At 40.1% G+C, this 16,235-nt stretch overlaps 1 protein-coding gene across 1 annotated transcript in view; it reads left to right on the forward strand.

Moving 5' to 3' along the window:
• The window catches only part of Ube2r2 (ubiquitin conjugating enzyme E2 R2), a 67,830-nt gene that overhangs the window by 31,355 nt on the left and 20,240 nt on the right, over nucleotides 1–16,235 (forward strand). Inside the window, exon 2 of the mRNA XM_042695733.1 lies at nucleotides 14,292–14,378. Coding sequence (XP_042551667.1) covers nucleotides 14,292–14,378 — 87 coding nt within the window. The remainder of the gene's footprint in view (nucleotides 1–14,291; nucleotides 14,379–16,235) is intronic.

Below are 16,235 nucleotides of genomic sequence, written 5' to 3' on the forward strand. Positions count from 1 at the left end.
AAGAGGGCCAGTGTGCTTTTAATCAATATATTAACAGAGTGTTTATCTCTGAATTTCTGGTTCCTATTTCCCTTGCCTCACTTTCCTTAATTTGTCCTACTTCAGTGACAAAAAAGAGTACAGTAATTAGTGCAGATGTCATTTTTTTCTTAAATATTTTCTTTTATGATAGAGATTGAACCCAGAGCCTTACACATGCAAGACAAGCACTCTACTACTGAGGGGACACCTTTAGTCCTTTCTTGAATATTTTCAATCTCAAATTGCTGTTTCAACACAGATGAAAAATCCTTTGGTAGGAAAGACCAACTGTATGTTTTTTATTTAAACTGTATGTTTTTTCATTGTCCTCTTTAACTTGATTATGGAAAATATAAGTGTAAAAGAGTGGAATGGATGTTAAAATGAACCCTGATGGGCTGGGGATGTAACTCAGTGGAAGAGTACTTGCCTAGCGTGTGAATGGTCTTGATTGAGTTCTGTCCCTAGCATTGCCGAAACAACCCTCATTTGCCTGTTAACAAGCTTAGTGGTGATCATTTTGTCTATTTTGTTTTCTGCTTGTAGTTTCTTTGAGGCTCATATGATTTTACTTCTAAGTAATTCAACATGCTTCTCCAACTGTGTGTGTGTGTGTGTGTGTACATGTGTGTATGTACGCATGCGCACACACACTGTGTGTGTGTGTGTGTGTGTGTGTGTGTGTGCGCGCGCGCGCGCGCGCGCGCGCTGGTCCTGGGGCCTGAATTTATGGCATGAGTACTGTCTGTGAGTTTTTCTGCTTAAGATTAGTACTCTACCACTTCTGGCTTCACCTCTGGCTTTTTGGGTAGTTTAGTGGAGTTTCCTCCTGAACTGGTTTTGAACTGTAATCCTCAGAGCTCAGCTTTCTGAGCACTGGTGCCCAGTCAGTTGTGGTTTTATTATCACTAACTAGAAGACTTTTTTTTTTGGATCCAAGACTGGAGCTTGAACTTGGTATCTGATGGTTTTGCTCATTGGTTAAGGCTCTTACCAACTGAGCCATGCCTTCAACCTCTACAAGATAGTCTTTTTTTTTTTCTTGTTCTTACTTTGTGAAATAAAAGCTGAGGATATTAATTATAATGTTTCCTTTGTATTTGCTTTATTCAAATTGTTTTTTGTTTAATTTTGAGATTTTCCTCAAATGTCTCATTTTGTTTTGCCCTTTATTCATATTTCATATTTATTACTCTTTATTACCAAAGAGTAATAGATGGAAAATTGTGAGCACAGCTTGCTGATAAATGAGCCTCAACAAGTTGAGGAGCCCTCAAATATCAATATCTAGCCTTTTTTTTCTTGAGTAAATAGTTTGTATTGAGAATAATCCTCTAATCTCCACTTATGGAATACAGGGTTGGTTCTGGGTTGTGTAGTAGATGAGTGACATAGCTTGTGGTTTTATCATTTATTCAGTTACAGATTACTTAATTTCTGCTTTTAATTAATCTACTGCTTTTAATCTAATGCTTTTAATCCTAGCTACTCAGGATGCTGAGATAGGAGGATTGTGGTTCAAAGCTAGCTAGGGCAGGAAAGTCTGTGAGACTCTTATCTCTTAATGAACTACTCAAAAAAAGCTGGAAGTTGGGGCTGGGAAGGTGGCTCAGTGGTAGAGTGCTTGCCTTGCATGCATGAGGCGCCCTAGGTTCGATTCCCCAGCACCACATAAGCAAAAAGAAAAAAAGCCAGAAGTGGCGCTGTGGCTCAAGTGGTAGAGCACTAGCCTTGAGCTGAAGAGCTTAGGGACAGCACCCAGGCCCAGAGTTCAGGCCCCACGACCGGACCCAAAAAAAAAAAGCTGGAAGTGGAGTTGTGGCCCAAGTAGTAGAGTGCTAGCCTCGATCAAGAAAGTTCAGGAAAAGCGCTTAGGCCCTGAGTTCAAGCCCCAGGACTGGCACAAAAGCAAAACTAAAAAGTTCTAACCTAGTTTCTGTTTTGTTTTTTGCTGGTCATGGGGCCTGAACTCTGGGTCTGGGTGCTGTCCCTCAGCTCTTCAGCTCAAGGCTAGCGCTCTACCACTTGAGCCACAGCGCCACTTCCGGCTTTTTCTGCTTCTGTGGTGCTGAGGAATCGAACCCAGGGCCTCATGCATGCAAGGCAAGCACTCTACCGTTGAGCCACCTTCCCAGCCTCTCTAACCTAATTTCTATTCAAAGTTAGTGGTTCTCTGGTTTAACCTTTCCTGAATATAAATCTTTAGTCTTCTGTTATCTGGGAACAGTCATTTTCTGAAAGGCTGAAGGAAATAATCTAGGTGTTTAACTTGTTAACTTCCTTTATATATCCTTTCATCTTTCAGTTTCAGCCCCAGCTCCCACTTTGACTTTCAGAAGTACTAAGTGTTCTGTTCCTAAGTGTTTCTAGGTTTTTCTATATGCATGAACTTGGTTCACCTCCTTGTTCTACATCTCCCATACACTTAGGCTTCAGTCTTGTGGTGTCTGTTAGATCTCTTTATCGAATTACTTCTTTCTCCCAAATTTACTTTGTGAGCTTCTATGTTTGTTCTCCCAACTTTATTTTGTGAGCTTATAAGTTTGTTTTATTATTCTTGCTGTCAATAGGGTTTTTGAAGAGAATAGGGATGAAATAAAGCTCATTTTTCTGTATTTAAAATGAAATTGAACCGGGTGCCTATGGCTCACACCTGTAATCCTAGTTACTCAGGAGGCTGAGATCATGGTTCAAAGCCAGCTTGAGCAGGAAAGTCCGTGAGACTCTTTGTCTCCAGTACACCACTAAAAAACCAGAAGTGGTGCTGTGGTTCAAGTGGTAGAGCACTCGCCTTGAGCTGAAGAGGTGAAAGACAGCACCCAAGCTCAGAATTCAAGTCCCATGACTGACCAAATAAATAAATAAATAAATATTGACTTAGCTTTGTGCAGGTGGCTCACTCCTGTAATCCTAGCCACTCAGGAGGCTAAAATTGCAGTTCAAAGCCAGCACAGGCAGGAAAGTCTGCAAGTCTTCTATCTCCAATTAACCACGTAAAATCAGGAAGTAGAGCTATGATTCAATGTGGTAGATTGCTAGCTGTGAGTGAAAAAGCTCAAAGATAGTGCCCAGGCCCTGAGTTCAAGCCTCATGACCAACAGAAAGAGTACTGAGTTAATTTCCTGTAATAAACTACACTGGAAAGTTATAATATAGTTACTTGTATTATTTGTTTAGCTGTGTTTGTATAAAATCAGCTAGCTGATTAGACTGGCCTGAGTGCTGTCCCTCAGTTCTTCAGCTCAAGGCTAGCTAGCGCTCTACCACTTGAGCTACAGCGCCAGTTCCAGTTTTCTGGTGGTTTATTGGAGATAAGAGTTTCACGGACTTTCTTGCCCAGGCTGGCTTTGAACCTTGATCCTCAGATCTCAGCCTCCTGAGTAGCTAGGATTACAGGCGTGAGCCACAGGCACCTGGCTTCTGAGTTACATTCTTTTTTTTTTTTTTAATTTTTATTTTTTTATTGTGAAAATACTGTACAGAGGAGTTACAATTACATGGGCAATTGAGTTACATTCTTAACACCTCTTTTTTTGTGTGTGTCAGGTACTGGAGCTTGAACTCAGGCCTTGTACTCTTGCTTAGTCTTGAGATTTGTGTGTCCCAGTTGACTCTCAACCAAGATCCTCAGATCTTAGCCTAGCCTCCCCTCCCCCTTCTTCCCCTCCCCTCCCCTCTCTTCTCCTCTCCTCTCCTGTTTTCCCTTTACTCCTCTGCCCTCCATTCCCTTCTCCTCTGCCTCCTGATTAGCTAGTATTATAGACATAAGTCACTGGCATGGGCTCTCTACCCTCCCACCCCCACTTCACTCCTTCATTTAGTGCTGATTCTAGGCCTTGAACTGAGAGCCTCCAGCTCTTGCTCTGTTGTTTATGATTTTTCTTAGGCCTGGTGCCACATCTCTCCAGTCTAGCTTTTTACTGGTTAATTAGGAGATAAAGTCTTGTGGACTTTTCTGCTGGATTGGCTTTGAATTTCAGTCCTCATATCTCAGCTTCTGAGCAGGCTAGGATTTCAGATATGAGTGCCTGGTTCCTATGTTTTTTAAAAAAACTTTGATATATGGTTGTCTGAACAAGTTGTGATTCTTCTGACTTCAGCCTTATTAGTGCTGAGATTATAGTCATATGCCACTGCTCCTGAATAAAAAAGTTTTTTTTAAAAAAATGGTATATGAATCAAGCTGGGTGCTTGATTACAGGCTCATTCCTGTAATCCTAGCTATTCAGGAGGGTGAGAACTGAGGATCGTGGTTCAGAGCAGCCTGGGCAGGAAAGTTCATGAGACTCTTAACTCCAATTAACCATCAGAAAACTGAAAGTAGCATTGTGGCTCAAAGTGGTAGAGCACTAGTCTTGAGGTTGAAGTGGTCAGGGACCTCATCCAGGCCCAGAGTTCAAGCCCCACGACCATCAACAACAAAATAGTATATGAGAATTATTTGGCCTGTAGTAGCATACAATGTTCAGTTCTTTAATAATGACTAAAGCCTATCAGGTATGTGACTTAATGTCTGAAATGCTAGCTGTTTGAGAGACACAAATTGGGAGGATCAAGGTCTAAGACTAGTTTGTGCAAAAACTTAGTGAGACCGTCTCAAGGAATCTTAAGCTGGGCCTGGTTCACATTTGTAATTCCAATAGGTAGAAGGTTTGTGGCTCTGATGAAAAATGGACTATCTTTGAAAAAAAGTGAAAAGGACTGGGGCATGGCTCAAGTAGCAAGCGTGAGGCTCTTTGTTTAAACTTAAGTACTTCTCTTAAACTTAAGTACATATTCTCTCTTTTTTTCTTTTTTTTGGGGGGGTCCGGTTGTGGGGCCTGAACTCTGGGCCTGGGCGCTGTCCCTCAGCTCTTCAGCTCAAGGCTAGTGCTCTACCACTTGAGCCACAGCACCACTTCTGGCTTTTTTCTTTTTGCTTATGTGGTGCTGAGGAATCGAACCCAGGGCCTCTGGCATGCAAGGCAAGCACTGTACCACTGAGCCACCTTCCCAGCCCACTTAAGTACATATTCTCTTAAGAATATGTTATTTTATTTTTTTGGGTCCGGTCGTGGGGCCCGAACTCTGGACCTAGGTGCTATCTCTCGGCTCTTCAGCTCAAGGCTAGCGCTCTACCATTTGAGCCACAGCGCCACTTCCGGCTTTTTTTCTTTTTGCTTATGTGGTGCTGAGGAATTGAACCCAGGTCCTCATGCATGCAAGGCAAGCGCTCTACCACTGAGCCACCTTCGCAGCCCCATGTTATTTCTTAAGTGTGTTAGGAAGTATTGATCATATTCTAAATCCTAGATGTGAACTTTACATTAATTTAAAAATTACTTTTCAGCTAGGTGCCCATGGCTCATGCCGTAATTTTAGCTACTCAGGGGGTTGAGACCTGATCTCAGTGCAAAGCCAGCTCCAGAAAAGTCTGTGGGACTCTTATCTTCAAAAAGACAGAAGTGGAGATATGGCTCAGGTGGTAGAGCCACCAGCCTTGAGCAACAAAGCTGAAATACTGGTTCTGAGTTGAAGCCCCAGTACCATTCCCACCCCAAGCCCAACCCCCCAAAAAAGATTTTTTTTTTCAACTCAGGGAATATATAATAAAAGTTAATTTACGGAAGTTCTGTATATAGCTCAATAGTAGAGCATCTGTCTGGAATGTACAAATAAGGGTGTGGGTTTGATCTCTTTATCGTTAGCATTATGATTTGAATTTAAAGCTTGCTTGCTTAGTTGTCACTGTTATTTGAACCATGTTCTAGCCCTACTTTTTGCTGGTGATTTTTGAGATTAAGTCTCAAGGACTGTTCTTTGAACCTTTATAGTCTTTGGATCTCAGCCTACTGGGCATCTATTACAGAAGCCACTAGCACCTGGCTAAAAGTAACAGTTTTGATACAGTGTCTTGAGGTACCTTGAAAATACTAGCAGGAGGGCTGGGAAGGTGGCTCAGTGGTAGAGTGCTTGCCTTTCATGCATGAGGCCCTGGGTTCAATTTCTCAGTACCATATAACCAGAAAAAGCTGGAAGTGGTGCTGTGGCTCAAGTGATAGAGTGCTAGCCTTGAGCTGAAGAGCTGAGGGACAGTCCCCAGACCCAGAGTTCAAGCCCCACAACCAACAACAACAACAAAAATACTAGCAGGAAGATTAAATTAGATTTTGCTGCTTTTTTGTTTTTGTTTTATTGTCAGTCATGGGGCTTGAACTCTGGGCCTGGGCACTGTCCCTCAGCTCTTCAGCTCAAGGAGAGCTCTTTACCACTTGAGCCACAGCACCACTTCATAAATTAGATTTTGAAGAGTAGCTGGTTTTCATTATCACAAAATAGTGCTTTTTCAGAAGATGTCTTAACTTGGCATTGTAGCCAGAGGTTAATGAAAATGTAAAGATGATTACTAGAGCAATTTTGTTTAGCTTTAGTTGCTTGAGAACTAATCTATAATACGGTATAGATGTTAATGTGTTGTATGTATTTTTATTTCACTGGGGATTGAATCCAGGGTCTCATTCATGCTTTACCACAGAGCTATACCTCCACCCTTTATATATATAGTATGTTTGTTTTTTGGAGAAAGGGTGTATATAGGCTGCCCTGGAATTTGGAATCCTTCCTACTTCAGCCTCAAGTAGCTGAGATTGTATGCATGCACCACTCCACTGAGCTTAGTGAGCTACATTGAATTTCTAATTAGAATTATTGTATTATATTGTGAGATTATGACAGATTATAGTCTTTTTTTATGCTGGTAATGACTTGAATTCAGGGACTCAACTCTTGCTTAGCTTTTTCTGTTCAAGGCTGGTGCTCTAGCACTAGAGCTATACTTCCCCTTCTGTTGCTTTTTGCTGCCTAATTAGGGATAAGAGTCACTTGGATTTGTTTACCCAGGCTCACTTCAAAATACAATCCTCAGATGTCAGCCTCTTAAGTAGCTAGGATTACAAGTATATGTATGAGCCACTGGTGCCAGGCTAATAGTGTATTTACTTTATATTTGGGTTTGTGGAAGAGTTCATTTGTTTTAATCTTGTAATTGCTTTTTTTTTTGAATGAAGATCTTAACTTGATTCTGGTCTGGAATTCCCTATATAGCGAAGTCTGTCCTTGATCTTGTGATTCTCAGTCTCTCTAGTGATAAAATTATTGCCACCGCATATGCCACCACAATTAGCTAATGCCCCACTTTTAATTTTTAAAAATAGTAGGTAGTCCTCATGTGAATAGTGAAAAACTTATGTCTTGATCATACCAGTAACTTAAAAAATACAAGTTAAGAGCCAAGTGTTAGTAGCTCATACCTATAATGCTTGCTACTCAGTTGGCTGAGATCTGAGGATTGCAGTTTGAAGCTAGCTAGGGCAGAAAAGTTTGAGACTCTTATCTTCCAACTAGCTATCAAAAAATTGGAAGTAGAGCTGTGGCTCTAGTGGTAGAGTGCTAGCTAGCTTAGCCCCAGCCCTAAGTTCAAGGTTCAAGTCCCCCAGACCAGCACCAAAATTGTGTGTGTGTGTGTGTGTGTGTGTGTGTAAATATATGTAGGGCTGGCAATCCTCACCTGTAAAAAAAAATCTCAAACATTTCATACATCAAATACACATCATAACTTAGCCTAGCCAATGTTAGTAGTACTTCAGACACATATGATACTCTTTGGGCAAGATAATCTTCATAAAAAACTTACGTTACAATAAACTATTGAATATCCTTTGTAATTTCTTGAGTATTTGCATCCAAAAGAATGCTGACGATGTAGAACAATGTAAAATATCAATATTGGGCTGGGAAGGTGGTAGAGCACTTGGCTTGCATGCCTGAGGCCCTGGGTTCCATTCCTCAGCACCACATAAGCAAAAAGAAAAAAGCAGAAGTGGCGCTGTGGCTCAAGTGGTAAAGTGCTAGCCTTGAGCTGAAGAGCTGAGGGACTTTAAAAAGTTTCTTTAAAAAGAAACTTTTAAAAGTTTCTATTTCATTAACTTCTGCCCTAATTTTTACTGTTCCTACTAGTTTGGTTTGTTTGAGTTGAATTGAATCAGTTATGTATTTGAATGTTCCTTTCTCCCACCCCCAAGCTTTTTGATTTCTTTCTCTCTCTATTTCTTCAGTGATCCACCAGTTATCCAACAATGTGTTATTAAGTTTCCATATATTTGATATATTTTCTGTATTACCTTTTGCCTGTTGAGTTCTCATTTAACTCCATTATACTCAGATATGAGATTATTTCAGTTTTCTTGTGTTTGCTCAGACTTAAAGTATGTCCTAGAATTTTACCTGTTTTGGAGACAGTTCCATGGGCTGCTGAGAACAAGGTATATTGTGGGTTACTGGGTAAATATTCTGTAGATGTCTGTTAAGTCCATTTGGTTTGTGGTGTCATTTAAATCTGCATTTTCTTTGCTTATCTTCTGTTTGGATGACTTATTATTTATTGTTAAAGTCTCCCACTGTTATTGTGTTGGGAATCTTACCAAGGAGTTTTTGTTTAATGAACATATGATGCATATTGCATATTGCATGAGTGTGTTGATGCTTATATATTGACAACTGTAATTTCCTTTTCATGAATCACTTCCTTTTTTTTTTTTGGTGTTGTTGTTGGTGGTGGTGGGGCTTGAGCTCTGGGCCTAGCTACTCTGAGCTCTTTCACTAACACTAGCATTCTAGCACTTTGAGCCACAGTGCCATTTCTGGTTTTCTGGTGTTTAATTGGAAATAAGAGTCTCATGTAATTTCCTGCCCCAGCTGGCTTTGAACTGCAATCTTCTGATCTCAGCCTCCTGAGTAGTTAGGATGAGAAGTGTGAGCCACCAGTGCCTAGTAATCATTTTCTTTATTAATAGGAAGTGACCTTTTCTGAATGATTTTAACTTGAAGTCAGCGTTAGCAGATAGATGTAAGTAGGGCTACTCCTGTTTACTTTCAGGGTGCATTTTCTTGGAAAGGCTTTTTTGGTCCTTTTACTCTCAACTATTTTTGTCTTTATCAGTGGTCTGTTTCTTGAAGGCAACAAATAGTTGGACCTTGTTTTCTTTTTTTTTAATTGTGAAAATACTGTATAGAGGAGTTACAATTACATGAGCAAGGTAATGAGTACATTTCTTATCAAACATTGTTGCCTCCTCCTTTGTTATCCCTTCCCCCCCCCCAAAGTTGTAAAGTTCGTTTTAATGATTGTTGCAGTGGGTCTACCTGTATCCCTATTTAAACCATTTGATGATTTCTTTATTGCTTTGTATGTCTCTCCCCCACAGTATAACCCCTGCTTTCACTGTATTTAATGTTGGTATAATTTGTGGAAGGGAAGGGAAAGACCTTGTTATCCAAGCTACTATTCATTCTCATTCATTCTCTCTCTCTCTCTCTCTCTCTCTCTCTCTCTCTCTCTCTCTCTCTCTGTTTTGGTGCCAGTCCTAGAGCTTGAACTCAGGGCCTGAGCTTCTTTACTGAAGGCTAGCGCTCTGCCACTTGAACTACAGCTCCATTTCTGGAGATGAAGTTTCATGGGCTTTTCTGTTTGGGCTGGCTTTAAACTGCAGTTCTCAGATCTCAGCCTCCTGTGTAGGTAGAATTATAGATGGTTGTCACCAGCACCCAGCCTGTTCTGTCTTTCAGTTGGAGAGTTGAGCTCAGTAACATTTTAACATTTCTATTGAGAGATATGTTCTGTGGTTCCTGTCATTTTGTTGTTTTTGTGATGCTTGTGTCTTTCCTCTTCCTGTTTTGCTATTCATCTAGAAGGGTATATTCATTCCTGTATTTATTAATTTTTTCTTAAGCTAGACTTCCCTTAGGTATTTTTTGTACTGCTAGTTTAGTGATAATAAATTCCTTTAGATGGGCCGGGAAGGTGGCTCAGTGGTAGAGTGCTTGCCTTGTATGCCTGAGGCCCTGGGTTCGATTCCTCATCACTACATAAGCAAAAAGAAAAAAGCCAGAAGTGGCGCTGTGGCTCAAGTGGTAGAGTGCTAGCCTTGAGCTGAAGAGCTGAGGGACAGCGCCCAGGCCCAGAGTTCAGGCCCCACGACCGGACCCCCCCAAAAAAATTCCTTTAGTTGATGTTTATTATGGAATTTTTTTTATTTTTCCACCAGTTATGAAGGGTAGCTTAAATCTAGGTTGATATTTGTCCTTTAGGGCTTGAATTACATATTTCCATATCCTTCTTTCACTTAAGTGCTTGCATCAAGAAATCTGCTGTTACTCTAAATGAGTGCCATTGTAGGTCGCCTTCCTCTTTTGCTGCTTCCTATAATCTTATTTGTTCTGTGTATTTAGTGTTTTTACCATTAAGTATCTAGGGGTATTTCTTCAGTGGTCTTGTTTGGAGTTCTGTATGTCTATATCACATGGACAAAACTCTTAAGGTTGGGGAAGTTTTTTGCCCTTTTTTTTGAATAATTTATCAATGCCTTTATTTTCATTTCTTTTCCCTCATCTATTCCCATTATGTATAAAGTTGGTCTTTTGAAGGAGTCTGAGAGCTCTTTAAGTTCCTGGTGTCTCGTGTGTGTGTGTGTGTGTGTGTGTGTGTGTGTGTGTGTGTGTGTGTGTGTGTGTGTGTGTGTGTGTGTGTGTGTGTGTGTGTGTGTGTGTGTGTTATTTCCAATGTGTTTGAATGTTTGATCTAATTCCTCTGCTTTTTTTTCTTTTTTTTTTCTTTTTTTTTCCTCTGCTTTTTTTTCAACATCTGATACTCCTTTTTTTTTTTTTGGTTCCAGTCGTGGGCCTGAACTCTGGGCCTGGGCGCTGTCCCTCAGCTCTTCAGCTCAAGGCTAGTGCTCTACCATTTGAGCCACAGCACCACTTCCGGCTTTTTTCTTTTTGCTTATGTGGTGCTGAGGAATCGAACCCAGGGCCTCAGGCATGCAAGGCAAGCGCTCTACCACTGAGCCACCTCCCCAGCCCACATCTGATACTCTTGACTCAAACTTTTTCTGTTCTGTTTCCCTAGGTATTCAATGAGCTTTTTCACTTGGGCAGTTGAGGTCTTCTAAGATTTCAGTTTGATTTTTCCCCCCCAAGATTTCCATATCATTATTGAATTCTTCTTTTTTATTATTTTTTTTTTTGTGAACACACTGTACAGAGGGGGAATTCTTCTTTCACATACTGCATTACCATCTGTTTGTATTCTCCTTTGTTTGTTCTTGCTGTTTGAATCTTTTAGGAATTCTGTAAAGTTGTTTAAATATCAGTATCTTTATTTCACTAAGCATTCTTGTCATTGTTTGGAGTTATGTTGTGTTAGTGGGGCTTTTTTTGGGGGGGGGGGGGTGCTGGTTTGAGGGCTTGAACACAGGGCCAGGGCATTCTCCCTTAGTTGCTTTGCTCAAGGCTGGTGCTCTACCATTTGAGCTACAGCTCCACTTCTGGCATTTTGGTGGTTAATTGAAGATAAGAGCCTTATAAATTTTTTTGCCTAGGCTGGCTTCAATCTGTCATTATCAGGTATTAGCTTCCTGAGTAGTGAGGATTATAGGTGTGAACTACTGACACATGTCTAATTTTTGAGGGAAACATATTGCTGTGTGTTTATTCATGAATTTTGTGTGGTTTGTGCCGCACTTCTGGGTCCAGAATCTGGTGATTTAAATCTCCTATCTCCTTTTAGTTGGTGGTTTCTTGTAGTTTCCTTAAAATGGGTGATGGCTATGTGGTAGTATATAAACTGGAAGGGTGAATCTTGGCTGACAGATAGTCAATTTCAGAACTACATTGCAACACTATTTCAAAGGCTTCTTCCTGTATGTGGAACTCTTCTCAGTTGGGTGAGGAAGTTTGTTTTCAAAAGTTATTGGTAAATCATGGTATTGTGTTTGTGGCAAACTCTTAATTGAGACCAGTCATCACCACTGCTTCGAATTTTTTAGAATAATGTGAGATCCAAGGTATATCTTTATTCTCTAGGAAGATTTTGTTGTTGGTAGTGGTTGTGGGGCTTAAACTTAGGGCCTCGGCACTATCCCCAAGTTTTTTCACTGAAGGCTAGCCACTCTACCACTTTGAGCCACATTGTCACTTCTGGTTTTTAGGTGGTTAATTGGAGATGAGTCTCAGACTTCCCTGCCTTGGCTTGGCTTTGAACTGTGATCCTCACATCTTAGCTTCCTGAGTAGCTAGGATTATAGGGGTGAACCACCAACACCCAGCTTTTCTAGGAAGTTTTTTCTTAACCAGGGTGATAGGAAGAGATACAGCTGACGTCTCCCGTTTTTCACATTGAACATGACCTTTTCTTTTTAGAGCTTCTGCAGAGCTGTATACATAGGATTGGAGAAGGTTAATTTAAAACTCCAAAACTTTTTGTTTTGTTTTTTAAAATTAAGTTTAGCTATTTTTCGCGAATTGTTGGAAGCTTTTTGTTTTCTCTCCCATCCTTTTCACAGTCTTGATAAGTGACCAAAGCTAGATTCAAACTCAAGATCCTTGTGCTGGTACAACATATGTACATCACCATTTCTGGGTTTGGCTATTTTCAAGAATTCTAAAAAAGTTCATCTTCTTTTTTTTTGCCAGTCCTAGGGCTTCAGCTCAGGGCCTGGACAATGTCTCTCAGCTTTTTTGCTCAAGACTACCTAGTAGTCTTATTGTTTGAGGTACAACTTCACTTCTGGGTTTTGTTTTTCTTTTTTATATTGGAGATAAGAATCTCCTTAGATGATCTCAGCCTTCTGAGTAGGATTGCAGACGTGAGCCATTTTTGGCAAATTTCTCATTGCTTTTTTAGTAGATAACTTTTTTTTTTTGGCGGAGGGGTGGTCGCACCAGTCTTGGGGCTTGAACTTCGGGATTGTTCCTGGGTCTCTTTGTGCTTAAGGCTAGCACTCTACCATTTGAGCCACAGCACCACTTCTGGCTTTTTCTGAGTAGTTTATTAGAGATGAGTCTCTCACAGACTTTCTTGCCTGCACTGGCTTTGAACTGCAGTCCTCAGATCGCAGCCTACTGAGTAGCTGGGATTAGAGGCATGAGCCACTGGTGCCCAGCTAGCAAAGAACTTTGGAGGGCTCACCAAAGATACTCACTACAATAGTATCCATAATTGCAAACATGTGGGAAGCTGGATTGGGAATTTGGCTCAGTGGTAGAGTGCTTGCCTGGTATACTTGAGTCTCTGAGTTTGGTCCCTAACAGCACCAAAATAAGAAACAAAAGAGAAGCACCCTAAGTGCTGCAAAATAATTAAATCATTAAAAAAAAGCTCATCTATATGAATATGATGGAATATGTATTTATCATATATATGATAGAATATTGTGTTAATGGGGTTGGGAATGTGGCTTAGTGGGGTTGACTCCTCGGTACCACAGAAACAGAAAAAGCCACAAGTGGCGCTGTGCTTAAGTGGTAGAATGCTAGCTTTTAGCAAAAAGAAGCTCAGGGACAGTGCCCAGGCTCTGAGTTCAAGCCCCAGGACCAGCACAGAAAAGAAAAATCTTTACATTTATGATCATTAGGATTAACACAGTATTCTTTTTTGGGGGGGGGGGCATCCTGGGGCTTGAACTTAGGGCCTGGGCACTGTCAAGCTCAAGGTTAGCACTTTACTTCTTGAGCCACTGCTCCACTTCTGGCTTTTTTTGTTAGTTAATTGGAGATAAGGGTCTCAGAGGCTTTCCTGCCCAGCCTGGCTTTGAGCTGCAATCCTCGATTTCAGCTTCCCAGTTAGCTAGGATAATAGACATGAGCCACTGTTGCTTGGCTTAAAAGTATTTTTTTTTTGTAAGGAAATGAAAACATGGATAAAGCAGAAAACTATTATAAGGAACTACATCAGAATGCTGTTATTTCTAGGTGAGAAGATAATATTTAAAGTATGTGAGTAAAAAGAAAAATATACTACCTTTTCATTTTTGATGCTGTACAGAATGGCCTTATTAGTTGTTTATTGCTATTAAAAAAATCAGTATTCCATGTTAGGCATGTAGCTTAGTGGTCAAGTGCTTGCCTAGCTTGTGAAAGAAGGGCTCTGGATTCCATCCCCAGCACTTCAGAACAAAAAAGAAAAACAATGGATGTAACATGCATTCCCATGAGTTGAATTAAAAATTATAATACTTCAGTTTTGACAGTGTAACATAGTTTCATATATGTTTGAAGAATTCCTCAAAGATCATGCTTTTATAACTTCATCACTAGGGATAGTAAATTATAAATGAGTTACTTTATACTTAGGAGTATGCTCTATAGAAAGAAGCTTTGTTTCTTTGGGAGTTTAACAGGGTGAAGTATTAGATGAATTAGTTTCATTTATTAGCATGTCTTTCTTTTTTTTTCAGGCACATATTAAATTTCCTATTGACTATCCATATTCACCACCTACCTTCAGATTCTTGACCAAAATGTGGCACCCCAACATTTATGAGGTAAGCAATGTAATCATAAATTTGTGTGTAGATTTATTTTCCTGGTTAATTCTTAAAATAGACTGGGACTGGGAATGGAGCTCAGTGATAGTATTCAGTTAGCATACAAAACACCCTGAGTTCCATCCCCCACACCACACATGTGCACAGTTGTTCTTTTAAAGCTCTCTGTATGTCATTATGTACTATAGCCATACAGAAGTGTTCGTGATTTTTGTACATTCAGTTAATAGTCTCTAAGTTTAATTATCTAAAATTGAAGTGGATTTATAATACCTAGAATGTATTGTCTAATTATTGAGGCTTTAAGGCATATAAATTTATTTGTGTACCTATCCTCTAACTTCACAGCCAGGGTCACCTGTTGATCAGAGATTCAGCTTTTTGGGGGGATTTATTCTACATTTGGACTGGCCTCCTTTCAGGAGTTACTGCTGAACATTTGAAAGCCTTTTTTGGAATAAATCCAAGGTGAGGTTCTTCTGAACAAATCAACATGCCTGCAGAAACTAGCATTACCTTAGTTGATTGAAACATAGCTTCAGGCTAAGTCATAACATTGCAAGAATAATGTACTAGCATAATGGAGCAGCTTTTAAGTTTTCACACATGTGCTTTTTCTATAATTCCTCACTTTTTTTCTGTTCTCTCCTTTGCCCTCTTTCCGACTCTTTCTTTTGTGACAGGATTTCATACTGTATCTCAGGCTAGCCTTGAATTGAGGCTATTCTAGTCTAAGCCTCATATCTGCTGTGATTTCTTTTTTTCAAATAGGTCATACTAGTACTGAAAAGGTAATACAGTTTTCCTTTCCAGAAATAGTAAGTTCCTAGGGTATTAGTGGTTTGATTTTGTTTTGGAATTTAAAATAATAAACATTAGAGAAATACAATTCTGTATAACAAAGTTTACCCAATTGTAGGAGAGGTATGTAGAACTAATTTATTATTTCTTAAGATTAAACTGTCAGTAGTCTCAGAAGAATACTTGGTATCTTAGGTTCACTGTGTTGCTATAGCAGAATACCTTAGTTTGAGTAGTTAATGAGCAATTAAATTATATTGCTTATATTGGTGCTGAGAGTTGGGAAGACTAAGAACAAAGTGCCAGCAGATTTAGTGACTCCTGAGAATTTTTGTTCTATTGAGATAATGCCTTGATGCTTTATCACATCGCTGAAGAGGAATAGCAGCTTTCTTTTGCATCCTTTTTGTTGTTCTTGTTGGTCCTGGGGCTTGAACTCATGGTCTGGGTGCTGAGCTTTTTTGCTCAAGGTTAGGACTCTACCACTTGAGCCACAGCTCCACTTTTTGGTGGTTAATTGGAGATAAAGGTTTCACAGACTTTCCTGCCCAGGTTGGCTTTGAACCTTAATCCTCAGATTTTAGCTTCCTACTGAGTAGGCAGAATTACAGGTGTTAGCCACCAGCACCTAGTGCTGGCTTCAAACTGCAATCCTCACATCTCAGCATCCTGAGTAGCAAGGATTATAGCTGTGAGCCACTAGCACTTAACTTTTGCAGGTTTTTGTTGTTGTTGTTTTGCCTGTCCCGGGGTTTGAACTCAGGGCCTGGATTCTCTCTTTGAGCCTCTTTTTGTTCAAGGCTAGCACTCTACCACTTGAACCATAGTGCCATTTCCAGCCTTTTCTTAATAACTTATTGAAGAGTTCACAGACTCTTGTCCGGGCTAGTTTCAAACCATGATCCTCAGATCTCAGCCTCCTGAGTAGCTAGAATTACAGGTGTGAGTTACTGGCACTTGGCTTTTTTTTTTTTTTTTACATCTTTTATAAGGGCACCAATCCTAATCATGAATATATAGTGTGAAGACCCCACTTTTTTGTATGTGTGCTTG

This window comes from Dipodomys spectabilis, unplaced genomic scaffold (genome assembly GCF_019054845.1).
Source record: "Dipodomys spectabilis isolate Male_0828 unplaced genomic scaffold, ASM1905484v1 ptg000006l, whole genome shotgun sequence".
NCBI classification, from domain to species: domain Eukaryota; kingdom Metazoa; phylum Chordata; class Mammalia; order Rodentia; family Heteromyidae; genus Dipodomys; species Dipodomys spectabilis.